Raw genomic sequence first — 17,186 nt, 5'->3', positions numbered from 1 at the left:
TCTTGAGCCATGACTCCTGACTTAAGACATCCCTGGATTTTAAACTACACTCCGCCCCTCCTGATGCCTCAGAGGCCCTTTGCCCCAACATTAGCGTAGATTCCCCAAGGCGTCATGCCAACCAACTCTGTCCCACACCTGTCTCAACTGAGCGCCCCAGGAAGTTGCCCTCCTAACAGCCACGCCCTCCTCCCCTCCTTAAAGCCACCTGCTTCTTAAGTAGTGGCTCACAAACTCAGAGACTAACAACCGTCTTGGTTTACATGCTCAGCTTTATTGTCCCGGCCCTTCCCACAAGCCCTTGTTCCAGACAATCCAGGCCTTCTCCTTCAGCAGCAGGTGGTATGTTTACTCAGAACAAGCTGGGGACAATATAGTCAGTATGGACACCATCAATTAGCCCTTCTCCATTGTTATGGACAAACCAGCAGAGGACCTTCGTGCCAACACTGGCATCCTTCCTGTAATCTTTCTGGGAGCCCCTGGGAAAAAAGAATGCACAGTGCATGCACAGTGTGAGCCATGTGGCTGTGAGCATCAAGGGCCTAAGGATGGGGAAGCTGGAGATTCTTTTTTTTCTCTGTGTAGCTTTGCGCCTTTCCTGGATCTCGCTCTGTAGACCAGGCTGGCCTCGAACTCACAAAGATCCGCCTGCCTCTGCCTCCCGAGTGCTGGGATTAAAGGCGTGCGCCACCACCGCCCGGCTGGAGGTTCTTTTTTAGTGGTTTTGCAGTGCTGGGATTGAATCCAGGGCCTCACATGTCCCAGGTAAGTGTCCAACCACTGAGCTACAGTCCTTCCTGCGACTAGCCCCTGAGATGGGATTGGTTTGTTTGTTTGACTTTTTAATGTTTAAGGCAGGGTCTCCTGTAGCCTAGGCTGGCCTTGAACTTGCTATATAACCAAGGACCCTGAACTCCTGGTCTTCTTGGCCCACCCGCTAAGGGCTGAGATTATAGGCATACGCCACCATGCTGGCTTGAAGTCGAAGAGCCTAGAGTTCTTTTGTCAAGAATGAAGTCATGTGATTGTTTTTTCTAGGGGACCATCTCTGATCTATTCCTTGACTGGGAGGAGTCTAAAAGCGCCAAGACCTCAAAAAGAAATAAGGATTCCCCACAAAAATCAAGGGCCCACCAAACAAGGTGCTGTGCGCAGAGGGCTCTTTCCTTCTGTCTCGGTACTGGGGGCGGTGAGGGTGTTGGAGACGCCCGCTCACCTTGTGACAGTCAGCCGATGGCTCTTCACCACCATTGTGGCATCTGGCTTTGTGGGGTCAGATCCTGGGCGGATGTCAAACACTTCAAAGTCAAAAGGGCGGAAGAATTGGCCTGGAAATGAAAACATTAGCGGTCAGCCTCTGCCTGTTGCCATGGTGACACAGCCTCCAGCCTTTCAGGATTGATGCAAAGGCTGAATGGGCGGGCATGTTGTGAATCGGATACAGCGTGACTACATGGCTTTGCACGTCTACTTCCGGTAGTTCCCTGTGACTAAGCAGCCTGCAGTCTGAGCATTGCATACCCAGCAGCCCATGTGTCTGTGCTGACATCCGGTGACTGTCCACCACGTAGAACCCTAGGAAGTCCTGGTGAACCGGATGTTTCTTCCAAACCTGGTGTAGGACGATCACAAAGTTAACTCCATCTCCAAAGGAGACCACCATATTCTTCTTCCTGTTGATTGTTACAGACAGCCTAGGAGAGAAGAGGAGGGTAGAGGCAGTGAGACCTACTGGCTATGGTACTGGCCCTCAGGGTCAAGGGCATTTCAGCAAGACCGTCCAAGCACAAGTCACCTGAGGGCACACAGATACCAAACACTCCTCAGAGTTGGGATAAGACTGCCACAGATACATCATCCATGTCCTAAACAGAGTGGACCTCGGCCCCTCTGTGGGCAGGAAAGAGGCCTAGGAACCCAGAGGCCTGGGCCCAGCTCAGGCTCTGTGTGATCCTGGGCAGGATTTCTGAGCCTTAGGGAAAGAGTACTCTTACCCAGCACACTAAGCTCTGGAAATTCCAAAATCAGAAAAAGCTTTGGGACTAGAAGGGTCAGCAAGAGAAGATGCAAATGGGGTTGTTATTGTTGTTACTTAATCCTTCCCTCCTCCTCCTCCTCCTGCCTTCCCTCCTCCTCCTGCCTTCCTTTCTTCTCTTCCCTTCCCTCCTCCTCCCTTCCCTTCTCCTTCTGCCTTCTCCTTCTCCTCCCTTCCCTCCTCCTCCTCTCTTCCCTCCTCCTCATGCCTTCCCTCCTCCTCCCTTCCCTCCTGCTCCTCCCTTCTCCTCCTCCCTTCCCTCCTCCTCCCTTCCCTCCTCCTCATGCATTTCCTCCTCCTCCCTTCCCTCCTCCTCCCTTCCCTCCTTCTCCCTTCCCTCATCCTCCCTTCCTTCCCTCCCTTCTTTCCTGCTTATTTTTAAATTAATTTTTATATTTTTAAGTAAAAAAATTTTCATATTCATACAATATATTTTTATCACGTTTCCTCTTTCCCAACTCCTTCCAGATCTTCGCCACCCAACAATACATTCTCTCCCTCCTTTCCTCCCCACCCCACACAAATATAAATAAATACACAAACAAAAGTCAGAACACATCCCTCCAGAGATGGCTCAGAGGTTAAGAGCACTGGCTGCTCTTCCAGAGGTCCTGAGTTCAATTCCCAGCAACCACATGTGGCTCACAATCATCTATAGTGAGATCTGGTGCCCTCTTCTGGTCTACAGGCATACATGCAGACAGAATATTGTATACATAATAAATAAATAAATCTTTTTAAAAAATCAAAAGACCAATAAGACAAAAAAAAAATGCTAAAACAAGAGACGACAAAACGAAAGAGCCACAAAAACCAAAACAAAGCATTGATTCTGTTTCGGATGGCTAACTACTCCCAGGCATGGGGCTGCCCTGGAGCGTGGTTGATGTACCCAATGACACGCCACTGGAGAAAACTGATTCTTCCCTCGACATTGGGCACCAATTACAGACAGCTTCTTGGTTAGGGAGGGACTTTGAGCCCGCTTCCCCTTCTCAGTGCTGGACCTCATCGGGCTTGAACCTGTGCAGGTCTTGTATGTGTGGCTACGGTCTCTGTGAGTTCATATGCTAGCCTAGAACTTCCCATGTAACCCACGCCGACCTGGAACTTGTGGTATCATCCTGGTTCTGCCTCCCAAGTACGTGTTTGCCATCATACCCAACCATCCTTTCCGTTTAGGAACGGGTTCTTGCAAGGGTTGGTAAAATGGCTCATTGCATAAGGTGCCTTTCTGCACAAGCCTGATGGACTGAGTTCAACCCCAGAACCCACATAACTCATGCGAAAGGAGGAGAAAATGGACTCCATAAAGTTCTCCTATTTTTACTGACCCATATGTGTTGTTTGCACACACACACACACACACACACACACACACACACACACACACACACACACCATAATAAATGACATTTCAGAGATGGAGTCCTGCTGTGTTGCCAAGGCTATTCTTTTTTTTTTTTTTTTTTTTTTTTTTTTTTTTTTTTTTGGTTTTTCGAGACAGGGTTTCTCTGTGCAGCTTTGCGCCTTTCCTGGGACTCACTTGGTAGCCCAGGCTGGCCTCGAACTCACAGAGATCCGCCTGGCTCTGCCTCCCGAGTGCTGGGATTAAAGGCGTGCGCCACCACCGCCCGGCTGCCAAGGCTATTCTTAAACTTGTGGCCTCACGCAGTCCTTTGACCTTAGGCCTCCCAAGCAGCGGGACTGTGTGTACCACTACACCTGGCTTCCATAGAATGCTTTCATCCGGCCAGGGCTTCCCTCAAAGTGGGTCCTGCACGCTGTCCAGGTACAAACTGGCTCTGACAGGGGTCCCAAGGATTGCTGCCCTATCCCACAGTTACCATCCTGTGCTAACTGAATTCAGGCCATCAGTCTCTCCGGTGACTCCTGTGAATGTCCTGAAGTTGGTCCAAATCCTTCCAGCGTTTCCCTATCTCCTCAGGCTGCAATTGCCCTTGGAGCTATTGCAGAGAACTCACCCAGTCTGTGTGACTGTAACTGTGTCTAGCCACCGGAACGTGCTCAGTGCTTCCCCGTTGCCCAGAATGATCTTCTCTGTGGTCACCTCAATCCGGAAGTCCATCCAAGCATTGGTAATGCCCAGTTTGCCAAAATAGGTTTTCCCTGTCCTGGAGGAAGGGCTACTTCCCTTGTCTCCGATGATCTGTCCAGTCACAGTGATGCCTGCCAGAGGGTTGGGGCAAGAAGCAAGATTAGTGAGGTCCTCAGGTCCATGCCGGCCTGCAGGATATCTTCCCCTTCAGTGAGGCATGCAGAGGGGAAGCAGAGGCAGGGCCCCAAGGAAACACTAGGGCGTCAGAGACAAATCCTGTTCTAGAAGCTCAGGTCTGGGGCATGCTGGCACGTGGTGGGTCTTCCCTCCTTCCCGGGTCAGGGAGTGTTGTGAGAGGAACCTGCTCCCCGTATATAGTCTGGTACCACCCTCAGGGTCAGGCTGACCGGGTCTCATTCTCTCTCTAGTAGTACCGAGTACTGAGTCTGGCTCTTCAGTAGCTCCCACCTCCCTTATGCAGAGTGTTCTGCAGATGAAGATGGATGATTACCAGGCAGAGTGAGGAGGACCCGGTCCATGAACTCACCTGGGCACTCAGATCCCGACAGAAAGAACCCCAGCCTGTAGCCCCACCTGTGACTGGGTCCTGAATAAGGCGCAGCATGGTGCCAGGCTTCTCGTCAATGTTGAAGCAGATGGAGTCATTTTTTCCTGGGACTTGGATGATGAAGTGCGGGTCCCCATCCACTAAGGGTACATCAGAGAATGAGCTGGCTCCAAGGGCCTTTCCCTGGACCACAGGCCTGCCCAGGCCAATTCACCCTGTGGGCAGGAGCAACGCACCCACAACCCTGCACCTTGACCAGGGAGGAGCCAAGGAACTCACCATAATAGTAGGGGGTTGGAGAAGACTGTTGGTTGACTGTGGAGTAAAGGGAGACCAGATTGAATGCAGCAAGCTGTCCTGGAGTGATCTGGGGCCTCCACTCATAGTCTGACTTATTATGCCTCTCCCATTTTGACCCCACCACCACCACCCCGCAATGATTTCATTCCTCTATCCCCTCCACGAGCATTCAATTTCCCCAGGACACGTGGTCAATCTTCCTGTGACAGAGGTTGATTTGGAACCACTACCAAAGGGAACAGTGTAGGGAAGCTCTTAGCAGTGGGCAGGGCTGGTCATGGCAAGCATCATTACTCACTCAAGTAGGCCATGGATGAGGTCACAGAGATGGCTAGTAAAACGGCAAAGGGCAGTCATGAGCAACAGGTAAGGGCTCCCCTCCCCCCGCCGCCCGTGCCCCCCCCCCCCCTGCCCTCCGCCGCCTGGAGGCTACTGGTCCCCACTGGGGCCTTCTTCACATTGGCAAACGTGCCTAGGCGATCCCTTTACAGGGCTGTTGGTAGGATGAGTGTGTCATTGTGATGCTAGGAGCATATTTTGAGGTGGCTGAAATTCGAATCTATTGAGTCATCAGCCTCCCCGTTGTAAGCAATGTTCACAGACCTCTGTCTTGAACTCTTTGGTCCCTAGATGGAATAGGGTGAGACCCATCCTATCGTGTCCGTCCTTCATGGTTGGTCGCTGCTAACACATATGTGCCACAGTTGCATCTATCAGGGCTTCTCTGAGGGGAAATGGTGGCTTAAAGTACTTCTGCTCTTTAGAGATGCAGGTGGGCAGCTTGGCAGGGGCTGAGTCTTGCCCAGTGTTGGTGGGCTAGAGGGGTACAATGTTCTAATTTTACCATGAGAGAAATGTGGAGTGCCCTGGTTCCCAGAGACTATCAGCAGGGCACTGGGCCCAAGCTGCCTAGATCTATGTCCCAGATCAGCTACTGCCTGAGTCCTCTCTGGGTCTTGGGCTCTCACTCCAAAATGAGAACTGTAAAGGACTCCTGTGAGGGTTGCTGGGGGTCATGTACAAGTGCTTCACGTTGCTCATTTTTGCAGAAAAGAGGACACTGTCATTGATTGGCCCATCTTGAGATTGGGAAGCCAAATGAGATTCTAAGGAGTGAGCCTGAAAGGTCTCTCAGTCTATCTCCCTCCCTTCCCCCTCCCTCCTCTTCCCCTCCCTCCATCCCGGGAAGCTTACCTTCTAATATGCAGGTACAGTGAGGGAGGGGGAAGAAAGATGCATTAGACATAGACCACTGACCAGGGCCATTGCAACCAATGAGAATGGTCCATGGCCTGGCTTTGAGCTAGCTTTGTCCCCTAGGGTGTTCCCTGGAACCAAGAACTCCTAGAAAACATGGACTGTGCCAAAAGAGGCCTTTGACTCCCGTGCCTCTTGGTGCCAGGCTCCCCATGAAGTTGCTATACACATTTGGGGTTCCTCTGGTGAGCACAGTCTAGGGTCCTGTTGAAGATGTTTGGTCTCAGCTTCTAGCTGTTAGGGCCTCTTTTCCTCACAGATCCCAGGTCCCTGGTAGTCTGTTCCAGGTATAAATTTGGGGGTTGAAGTACCTTTTGTCTAACTGAACCCTTCTGTGCTGGAGCTGAAGTCCTTCCCTTGACATGGCCCTAGACTGTGTGCTCTCTTGGCTTCCATCCCTTGAGAGACTTAGAGACTCTGCCTAGACCACACCCCATGCCTCTGCTGACCACTTCTCTCTTGCCATACCCCTTCAGATGCTCCCAAACCTGCCTCCCCTTCAACAGATCTGGTGTCTCCAGCCTAGCCAGGTCCTCTGCTGCAATTCTAGGGCACAGGGTCTTAGAAGAGGGGGATTCTAGATTCTGGCCTACTCTCCCTGTGCTCACCTTCCCCAGGCTTGTCGGCAACGGCCGTCTGGTCTTCATTGTCCTCAGGCTTGGTCACCACCATGGAGGTGAGTGGAGTCACAAAGTGGTACTTGAGGGACAGTTCCAGCGCCTGGGCTGTGAGGTTCTCCTTCTCCTCCCCATAGGCGTTCTTGCTATGAGGAGGAAGAGTTCAGAGAGTCAGCCCAGAACATGACGTCCTGCTTCCTTTCACAGGTAATTCCCCAACCAGACCAGAATCTCCAGGGACAGCTCGAGAACAACCCCCCACCACAGACACACATACTGCCTACATTGTTGGTCCTGCTCAGTGGAGCTCACTGGGGGGAAAATACCAGTTCCCCAGCTAGCTCCCCGAAGCATATGAACTAACTATTTCCTCTCTAGGAGTCAGTTTTTCCACCCATAAAATACAAGGGACTCGGGGTGGCTATTGTTATAATCGCTTATGATAGTAGCTGTATGGCAGGCAGTTGGCCTGTGCCAAATTTGCTGGGACTTTATAGCTTTGTTCTTCCTAAAGAAATGCTCTCGTTGCCAGGCGGTGGTGGCGCACGCCTTTAATCCCAGCACTCGGGAGGCAGAGCCAGGCGGATCTCTGTGAGTTTGAGGCCAGCCTGGTCTCCAAAGCGAGTTCCAGGAAAGGCGCAAAGCTACACAGAGAAACCCTGTCTCGAAAACCAAAAAAAAAGAAAAAAGAAATGCTCTCATTGCCCTCTCAAGATGCCCAGCTCCACCCTCTAGAGTGGTATTGGGCTTGTCACTCATCATGACCCCCCCCCCCCCACCATGTCACTGCTAGTCCACCTCCCTATCACTGTGTGGTGCTGATAGGGAGAGCGAGAGCTGAGGTCTCCCCTGCTCTAGAGGCACTCTCAGGCCTCTGCCCTTGGCGGTGCTTGCCTGCTTGAAAGAGTGAGCAGGGGTAGGACACAAGGAAACTTTTTCTCTTAATCTGGACCAAGAAGAGGACAGAGCAGCAAGAATGCTCATGGGAATGTCCTTCCCCAGTGTGTGGCTGTCTTACGCCTCTGGCCCTACTGGAACACAGCCAGAGCTGTGGTGGGTGTTAGACACCTAGGCGTTCCTCAAGGCGAGGGTAGGCCGACTCACCGTTTCTCCAGTAACTGCTCTATAGTGAGGTAAGCCCAGAGCCGCTCGATGTAGTCCCCAAAAATGTAGCCTTGCTCCTTCAGAGCTGCGTCCATTTCCTTCATGTCCACTTCCTCTGTGAAGGTCAGATCATTCAAGGCCTAGGTAGGGAATGGTATTAGCAAGTAAGGGACTTGAGAGCTGGATCATGGAGTTATGTGGGCTAAGCTCAGCAGATGCCACTCCTGGGCCACCAGCAAGAAGGCTGGGGTCCATCACTGCTGACCCTTCACTCCCAGCACACCCCAGGCATCAGTTCCCACTCACCCCGTGGCCCTTCACATCTGCTTTAAAGTTGTTCATGTCGCTGTCCACCAGGCGTCCTGCTACAACAATCTCAGAGCCATCGTAGAAGTGGGGGTAATTGTTTTTGGTGAGGTCCAGGATGGCGTTCTCGGGATACTCCACCTCCACGTTCGTCAGCAGCGGGTTAGCCACCTCCTCATAGAAGCCCTGTAAGTCAGATCGGGACTCAGCCATCTCAGACCTCCCCACCCCAGGCTAGACATGGAGAAGCCTGGGATAGGTCCGTCCCACAGATGCTACGAGGTGACATTTAGTCTCCAAGGGCTGAGCCAATCCTTTCCTCTGGTCTTTACTTCTAAATGGCCCTGACTGTGCCCTGGAGTCTAGGGGAACCCTCCCTGTCCTCCCGCTCTTAAAGATGAGAGAGAACAGGAGCAAAGGACAGGATTCTTGGCACAGAACTTTGAATAAAGAAATATTAGCCAGAAAAAGTGATGTGTGCCAGAGGGGAAGAAAGCCTGGGGTCCCCTACAAATGAGGGTGCTGCCAACCACCTGGGGGAGGTGGCCAGCTTCAAAGCGAACAGTGAGACACGCAGTTACATTTGGCTAGCAGATATTTTTAAATATTATTTTAGTATTACAAAGGTCTGTTATGGGTCAAATTGGTACTGCATTCCCAAAGCCCTTTTGCTGTCCTAACCCTCAGACTGCAACCTTATTTGGAGGTAAAATCTTTACAAAGATAATCCAGTGATGTCATGAAGTTGGGCCCTAATCCAATATGCCTTGTGTCCTCATAAAAAGAGGAAATTGGATGCCGACACACAATAAAGGAATGAGTGGGAAGGCCCAGGGAGAAGAGGACCGCGACAAGTCAAGAATGGAGGCCTAGGGCCTGGAGAGACAGCTCAGCAGTTAAGAGCACTCGCTGCTCTTCCAGAGGACCTGGGTTCAATTCCCAGCACCCACATGGCAGCTCACAACTGTCTGCAACCTGTTTCAGGAGATCTGACACGCTCATAAGGACATACATGCAGGCAAAACAGCAATGCTCTTAGAAGAAGAAGAAGAAAAAGAAGGCGAAGAAGAAGAAGAAGAAGAAGAAGAAGAAGAAGAAGAAGAAGAAGAAGAAGAAGAAGAAGAAGAAGAGACCTATACAGACCTCTCCCTCAGAGGGAACCAACCCCCTGTCACCTTGATCTCATACTTGGAGCCTCTAAGGCAGTGAGACAAGTGTTTCTGTTGTTTAAGGCACCTCATCAGTGGTCATATACTTTTTATGACAGACTCAGTAAACTATAGTCCTGTGCAATATTTGGGCATATTTACATAAAAGTTCCTCATTTCTTATGAGATGTATACATTTAGCTGGATGTCTTATGTTTGATCTGCCAGGCCCGCGGAGGAAGCAGCTCTGTTTTATGGAGATTAGAACCAGAGGCAGCCAGAGGTAGATTGCAATGGAAAGTTGTCACATGGTGGAAACGGTTGCCTGAGAAGTAGTGTGCAAGGCGAAACATACATGGTGGAAACGGCTGCCTGAGAAGTAGTGTGCAAGGCGAAACATACCTGCAGCTGTAAGTTGGCATCAGAATCTTCATAAATGCGCCGGGCAAACCCATTATTCTCCAGGGCCATAGTCTCCAGGAAATTATAATTCAGATTGTTGCCAAAGCCCAGGTTATACAAAGGGAACTTGCCCCCGATGGCATTCCGGACATTCTCCTGGATCTTTTGAGGTCTGCTCTCACCTGTAGACAGTGCTGTTCATTCTGGGAACCATTTATACCAGCTCTGTCTGGGGAGATCTGACTCTTGACATGCACAGCTGGTAGGGAACCTTGGCAAGGAGAGGCGTGTACCTGCCTTTGAGGGGCTCACAAGATGCTAGGGGACCCCAGGAATAGATGTCTAGGGTCTTGTAGTGAGCCAACTACAGAGTCAAGAAGGCAGGCAGGCAGGCAGGCACTTTGGGTTCAAACCTCCCTCTCCCTCACCAGTATTGGCATCCCCGTCTGTCAACATGATGAGGATGGAGGTGCTCCTCTCTGGGACAAGGTGCCGCTCCCGGGCATCTTTCAGCATATGGATGCCCCTCAGCAGCCCATCATTGATGTTGGTCACTGTATAGAGACAGAGAGACAGAACCACTGGGGTGGGGGGTGTCCTTAGGGTGCCAATGTACAAGGCTATTGAAGTGAAGGAGAATGGGACAGTAGACCCTGCTCTTGTACCAAGGACTGTGCCAGCCTGTGCATGGACGTACTCAGTAAACATTGGCATAGTGGATGACTAGTGTAGGCTCTCACACAGGCATCAAAGGGGTGCTAAGAGGTTCTAGGCATGTGGTGATCATAGCAATTTGGTAAGCAGTCAGGTGGAGGCACCAGGAGTGGAAAGAAAGTGGTATAGACATCATGTATGGTTTCCATAGGAAACACGGTCAAGAAGGGTTCTCTGTTGCCCTACCATGCTGAGACGTGTGAGCACCAGGATCATGGTTAGAAACGCTAAGAATGGGTCTCCCTAGGCTGCACAGAAGTCAGCCCTGATGTCTTGTCTTCAAGCCTGAGGTCTTCCCCGAGGGAGAAGCATGCCAGAGATGGGCTACTGATGCAGGAAAAGGAACGGGTAGAATACCATCGGCGCCAACTTACTTCCACTATCACGGATGTTCTTCACAAACATCCTTGCCTCTTCAAGGTTTGCAGGGGTGGCCTGAACTAGGCTGTCTTTCCAGGTGGTTACATCGGTGCTGAACAAAATGAAATTCAGATAGTCGTCTTCTTTCATGTCATCCAGGATTTTGAGAAGGGCATCTCTGGTCTGGGGGAAAAGGAGGGAAACAGACCACAAAGCTGAGCCATGAGACAGAAGTGAGTCAGGTTGCCTCCCAGCCTGACTGCGGAGCTCCTGCTGTCTTTATAAGTAAGCATTGCCCAAGGCCCCCCAACTCCCTGTGAAAGTGTGTAAAGGCTTGGAGTGTCCTTACATTCTGTCTCATTCCTCCTTTTCCACCAGAAATACTAGCATTGTCCCACTTAAGAAAAAGAAAAAAAAAGAATCTCCCAGCCTGGTCTACAGAGTGAGTTCCAGACAGGCAGAGCTGTTACACAGAGAAACCCTATCTCAAAAACACCAAAAGCAAACCAAACCAAAATAACACCCCCCCCCCAAAAAAAAAACCCAAAACCACAACAAACAAGCAAACAAACAAAAATCTTCCTCCTTGCCGGGAGGTGGTGGCGCACGCCTTTAATCCCAGCACTAGGGAGGCAGAGGCAGGTGGATCTCTGTGAGTTCGAGGCCAGCCTGGTCTCCAGAGTGAGTTCCAGGAAAGGCTCAAAGCTACACAGAGAAACCCTGTCTCAAAAAACCAAAAAAAAAAAAAACCAAAAACAAAAACAAAAAAAAACCACACAAAATTTCCTCCTCACATCTCTATACCCCAGTGCTGCCTTGGATGCTGGGAGGGGGTTTGGTGGGGGCTAACCTGATGGATTTTCCGACCAGCCATGGAGCCGCTGATATCAATCACAAAGACTATGTTCTTAGGCACCACTGGAAGGCCTTGAGGTGCGAAGAAGTGCACAAAGTAGCCATTGACGACCTGCCAAGGTGGGAGAGAGATGGGGGCCAGTGCCTATTAACAGGGCCTCTTCTCGCAAGCAGAAGCCAGAAGTTTGTCACTGGAGGGGAAAAGTGTCCCATTTCCACTCTCCAAAGGACCAGGAGGTGCTAAAGATGGAGGAGAGGGGTGCAGCTGCAGCCCCCTAGGATACGGAGCCTCTGCCCACCATGATGATGGGTTAGCAAGCCTGGTGGAGCCATGGACCTGTACCTGCACGTTGCCTGGAGACTCTCTGTTCACGTCATAGACGATGTTGAAGTCCCCGTTGAGGAGGGAGTCTGTACACGTCGGGCATGAGCGCTGTTGGTCTAAGCTGGGCTTGAAAGACACGTGCCCCTGGGGAGGAAGGAAGAACCAAGCTCATCTTGGCCAAGGCTTCCCACTGGCAGACAAGGGAGGAAAAACCCTCCGACAACACCGAGGTGAGGGCTTGGCGTGAATCAGATGCCAGTTCCCCACAGATGAAGCTGCTCCCAGGCCCCACCTTTCTGAATTCCTCCCTCTCTGGGTGATCAGAACCTGCCCAGGGCGGGAGTGGTTGCCATTTTCATATAGCCTTTCCCCTCTCTTTTGGCGGCCTCATCCTTAACCCTTTAGCTCAGCACCAGAAATTACTTGGGCATCTGAGTGTTGCCCCATATGAGAGAACTTTGTGTTGAGTGCTTTTGCACATTGGAGTTGGTACCCAAAGGAGGGGGAGAAGGATGAGAGCGAGGAAGAGAGTGTTGGAGTGAAGGAGGCTGGGACAACACCCCCAGAAGCCAGCAGCTCTCTTGAATGTAAGCTCTTTGAAAGTCTCTCTGGAGAACCCAGATGACTGAGATTTGATGTTTATATTTTCTCATCCACTTCCCATCGGCCTCCCTGAGATCCTGCCCTGGAATAGCTGGGGGGTTCCGTGACTGGAGCCAACTGCCCAGCACCAAGAATTGGCATTCTCTTTAATCCTTCATCCCTTAATGTGGAGTCAGCAAAACTAGCCTCCGTTTCTGGATCCGCATCCCATTTCCTATCCATTTGCCAAGGTGGAATGGATCTGGGCTTTATAAATGGCTTCCCTTCCCCCTTTGTCCTGGTAGAGCTGAGACCCCAAGTCTTCTAGCAGGTCAGCCTCAGACCCTTGCCTCCAGTACCCTCCCTGATGACCCAGTTGACAGACTGATAACCCCCACCGTGCTGAAATCAGCAAGGTCCAGGCTGATGTTCTACCCCCTGCACCCCAAGCCCCAGAGGCATCTACACCACCTTTTTCCCTGAGAAGGACTTGGTGAGGGCACTTCCCAGGAGGTCGTTGGTGATGAACGAGGCCTCAGCATCCAGCATGCTGATGCCCTGCGGCTCGAAGATGTGTGCATCAATCTGAAATGGCCAAAGGAAGGAGATGGCATACTGGGAGCCACGCAGAGGTCTAGGCACACAGCCCAGGGGAATGACATGGGTCTGTGACAATACAGGGACCTTCAAGACAATAGTGAGGGCTACTAGGAAAGTGACCGCAGGAACTGTTAGAAGGGTCTGGCAGAGCAAAGCATTTCCATCATCTGTCTGCCATCGATGCCAAGTTCCACAACCACGGAACTTGCTTTTCCTTTTAGCCTTGATGGAGGTGAAATGGACCAGTTGCAAGTGTTCCAGAAGCTCTTCGTGGCGCAGTCCTCAAGGGCCCCAGCGCTAAAGCCTCCTCCCCTGGGCCTCCAGTTGCTGGAGAAGGAAAGCCATTGTGCTTTTTCCAACCCCCCCTTGGCCAAGTACAGGGGCCAGGACTTGGAGACGCATCCTTGGCTCTGCTCTGAGATTTGCCCTTCCTACTCCGGCCCGCACCCACCGCCCTTCCCAGGCCGGGCTCTCTGTGGTTCCGGGCAGGGGCTGCAGGAATGGCTGCTTACCTCAAAGTGTCTGACCAGTTGTTTGGGCTGGACCTTAATGTACATCTCGTACTTGCCCTTGTGCCTCTTGAGCAGCTCCTCATAGGTTAGCTCAAAGGTGACCTTGCTGCCGGCAGCCACGTTGACGGACACTGTGAACTTCTCCAGTTTCCTCCCAGAGGCCCTTGGGTAGGGTGCAAGACAGTACTTAGCAAAAAAGACTTCAGGAACCCATCCTTCCTCGGCCCTGGGTTCAAGTCTCAGCTCTTAGGTGAGAGACCTCCCTACCTGTTCTGAACCTCGTTTGCTCTAAAATAGGGTGCTCGGGGGGTACACACAGTTTCCTACCACAATAACCACGGTTGCTGTTCGCCTCTCTCAAGGCCCAAGGTCCACACTTACTTAACCAAACCAGCTGTCTTGCCCTGGGACACAGCCTTTTCATACTGCTTCTGGGCAACTTCTTTCTCCTTGATGTTCCCAGGGTAGGTGACACCATCAATGGTCCTACAGAGACAGAGTTTAGGGGAAGGGACTGTCCCACTGGGCCAAATGCCCCTCCGGAGATAGAGCCAGCAGCTCTGGCGGCACCCACAAGGTGAAGTTGGTAATGAAGGCTGTCTTAGGCAGTTCCACATCGAAGGAAACTTCCTTGGCCTTGTCTGCACGATTGACAGCCCTCGTGGTGACGACATTGTGAGCAAAGCGGGAGGTCACCTTGCAGCTGATCTTGGTACTGTAGACCTCAATGCCATCAACCACCTGCGGGAGAGGTGGTCAGGGATCACTGGTGGTGATCAGCCAGAATGCACCCTGGGAAACCTGGTCATGAGCCTGGCTGCTTCCCTTCCAAATGCTCCCGTGTGGGCTCTGAAGTCCTGGGTCCCTTAGTTCTCCCAGTCATCCACACTGGACGTCTGGACAGTGTCCTTTGTCCCACATTCAGTTGGCTACCACAGTGCTTACGCCCTGTCTCCTTAATGCTGTAGTCTGCACACAGCCGGTGAGATCTTGTTAGAGCCCAGCTCTGACCCAGCCCCTCCCCCCAAGGAAAGCTTTCCCAGGGCTCCCCTTTGCCCTGGTCCTAGATTCCCCTAGAAGAGCCCTGCCTCTCCATATGGGACTTGTATCACATGGGGCTCTGCCGGGATGGGGCAGTGGACTGTTTTCTGGCTCTGGGAGGTGCTGCCATTGTGATCTGTACCTTCAGCAAGTGAGCGACTGCTCCATTCTGCCCCCTCCCTACCCAGTCTGTATCGTACTGGAAGTTCTTACCCCTTCTGGGAGGCTCCGTTTCTGTAAATATAAAGATAAACAGGTGTCAGGGCGAGCATGAGGCTACCAACGGCCTGGGAGCAGGTTCTGGGCTAAGGCCAAGTCTTAGAGGCACACACAGGTCCCTCCAGGCCATGTGTTAAAGAGGGACTATGAATAGATGGAGAAAGGGGTATGTCAGCAGGTCCCCTGTGGAGGGGACGATAGAACTGACCCTGTACTGTCTCACGCTCGTTCGCCCCCAACTCATTCAGCCTCTCAGTCTGCCCTCCCTGGCCCCTGGTCCCTCTAGTTAGCTTCCCAGAACACCCACCCACTCATCAGGCTCAATTAGCATTTTGTAGAGGCCTCTGCACCTGCCTAAGGTGGGCCTTCGTAGGTCGCAGTGAGACGTTCACAATTCATCATCTAACTGACAGGTGGGGAAACTGAGGCCTGGGGGTTTGAAAAGCTCTGCTCTGGGTTAAACAGCAAGCTAGTTTATCAGTCCTATCTGTAGCTCCGTTCTCTAGAGTCCAGCGTTGTCCCAGTAACACAATGTTCAGTCCTCAGCCTTCCCCTCCCCCCCAGCTCAGGGGACTTGGATGGACTTTGCTGCCTATTTGAGCCTCAAAGTTCTGATATCAAATAGGAAGTTAGACTCACCCCTAGCAGCCGGAGAGGGCTTCTGTGGAAGCCAGAGGTCTCCAAGGCAGAGAGCAGGGCCAAGACAAGGCACGGCCACCACATAGTCACCATTGCTGAGCACACAGGCTTGGACCGCTCTCCTTATATATGCCAGCCCCGTGTTTTCCATGCAGGGTCAAGGACCTGCAGCATGGGGCCAGAGCCGCGAAGGCACACAGTGGCTCCGGGAACTGGGGGTGGGTGGAGTAACCACCCAGTGTGACTGTATGAAGAAGGCCCAGTGGGTACAATAAACAGTGTTGGGGCTTCACTCCGGAGTCTGGAGGCCCTCAGAAAAGCAGACGCTGTGTGAAACAAGTGACCCCTGGCCTCCTGGGGGTGGATGATGAAGATGGCGTGAGCTGCATTTGGAACAGCTGGCATCTCCACATCTAGGGCTCGATGCTTTTGTCCTTACCACCCACATCGCCCCTAGTCTGGGCCTGGATCCCAGCTCCAGCCCTCGAGGGCAAGGCAGCCACTCTCCTGCTGGACCCCCCATGGCTGGGCCCTTCGCTTCACTACCTGATGTGGCTGCCAGGGACCCATGAACTGAACAAACCCTGAGCCCTGTGACCTTGCTCTCTCTGGGTCTGGCTCCAAATTGTTTTTCTGAGTTTACTCTCCCCCAATGGCGTCTTCCATGGCAAGTATCATCTCCTCCCTCTGCCTGTCCAAGGGCCTTGGCTCCCTCTTCCTTAGTAGACAAAAGGTGCTTTTAATAAAAAAAAAACAAAAATCAACTCTGACTGGCTCTCAGACTGTCATCAAGTCCTAATCATGTGGCCATTCACAGCATGATGGCGTGTTTCGTTTTTAAGAATATAATTTATTTTAATTATGTGTATGTGTCCATTTATCTACATGGGGGTATGTGCACATGGGTATAGGTGCCCAGGTGCCCAGCCCTGACATGGGTGCTGAGAGATAGACTCAGGTCCTCTGCAAGAGCAGTACAAGTTCTTTTCTTTCTTTCTTTTTCTTTCTTTCTTTCCTTCTTTCTTTTTTCTTTTTTTTGGTTTTCGAGACAGGGTTTCTCTGTGTAACAGTCCTAGCTGTCCTGGAACTCTCTTTGTAGACCAGGCTGGCCTCGAACTCACAGAGATCTGCCTGCCTCTGCCTCCCGAAAGCTGGGATTAAAGGTGTGTGTCACCACCGCTTGGCTGCAGTACAAGTTCTTAAGCACTGTGCCATTTCCCCAGTCCCAGCAGGCTCTCTGGGAGTCCATCCTGTTACCTTATGTTGAACTTTGTTTGATCAGGTCTCAATGTCCCTTTTTGGACAGGACAGGCCTTGTTATGCTCACTCTATGCCCCCAGGACACTGCCAGGGTCTTGGCACTTCAGAAAATAGCAGTCTTTCTGCATGAGGGCTGAGACCTCCTGAGCCACATCGGGTCCTGCCAGCCTCTGGCCTCTTCGGGACACATGCCTCATGCCCACCATGCCATGATTTCTCTGAGCACCCTGCATGTGCTGAGTGGAGTAGACCCTTGTCTACCAGGGCTGAGGCCAGCTAC

General features: G+C 51.8%; 1 protein-coding gene across 1 annotated transcript; it reads right to left on the bottom strand.

The window, feature by feature from the left end:
• Window positions 1–303: 303 nt before the first annotated feature.
• Window positions 304–15,965, bottom strand: Itih3 (inter-alpha-trypsin inhibitor heavy chain 3). The gene is made up of 21 exons (XM_052733732.1): window positions 15,647–15,965; window positions 15,002–15,022; window positions 14,322–14,488; window positions 14,129–14,233; window positions 13,748–13,910; window positions 13,107–13,220; window positions 12,072–12,197; window positions 11,724–11,840; window positions 10,888–11,056; window positions 10,228–10,353; window positions 9,800–9,981; window positions 8,250–8,435; window positions 7,944–8,083; window positions 6,831–6,985; window positions 5,264–5,296; window positions 4,945–4,980; window positions 4,692–4,805; window positions 4,024–4,228; window positions 1,525–1,697; window positions 1,220–1,331; window positions 304–482 (listed from the first exon to the last, which is right to left on the bottom strand). Exons 1-21 carry the CDS (start codon window positions 15,737–15,739, stop codon window positions 353–355), a joined length of 2,667 nt encoding a protein of 888 aa, XP_052589692.1. The 5' UTR covers window positions 15,740–15,965; the 3' UTR covers window positions 304–352.
• Between the last annotated feature and the right edge of the window lie 1,221 nt (window positions 15,966–17,186).

The sequence above is a fragment of the Peromyscus californicus genome, unplaced genomic scaffold (assembly GCF_007827085.1).
Source record: "Peromyscus californicus insignis strain IS unplaced genomic scaffold, ASM782708v3 Scaffold_12__1_contigs__length_115047231, whole genome shotgun sequence".
NCBI lineage: Eukaryota > Metazoa > Chordata > Mammalia > Rodentia > Cricetidae > Peromyscus > Peromyscus californicus.
The sequence above is the reverse complement of the archived record's forward strand: the minus strand, read 5'-3'. Positions and strand labels throughout refer to the sequence as shown.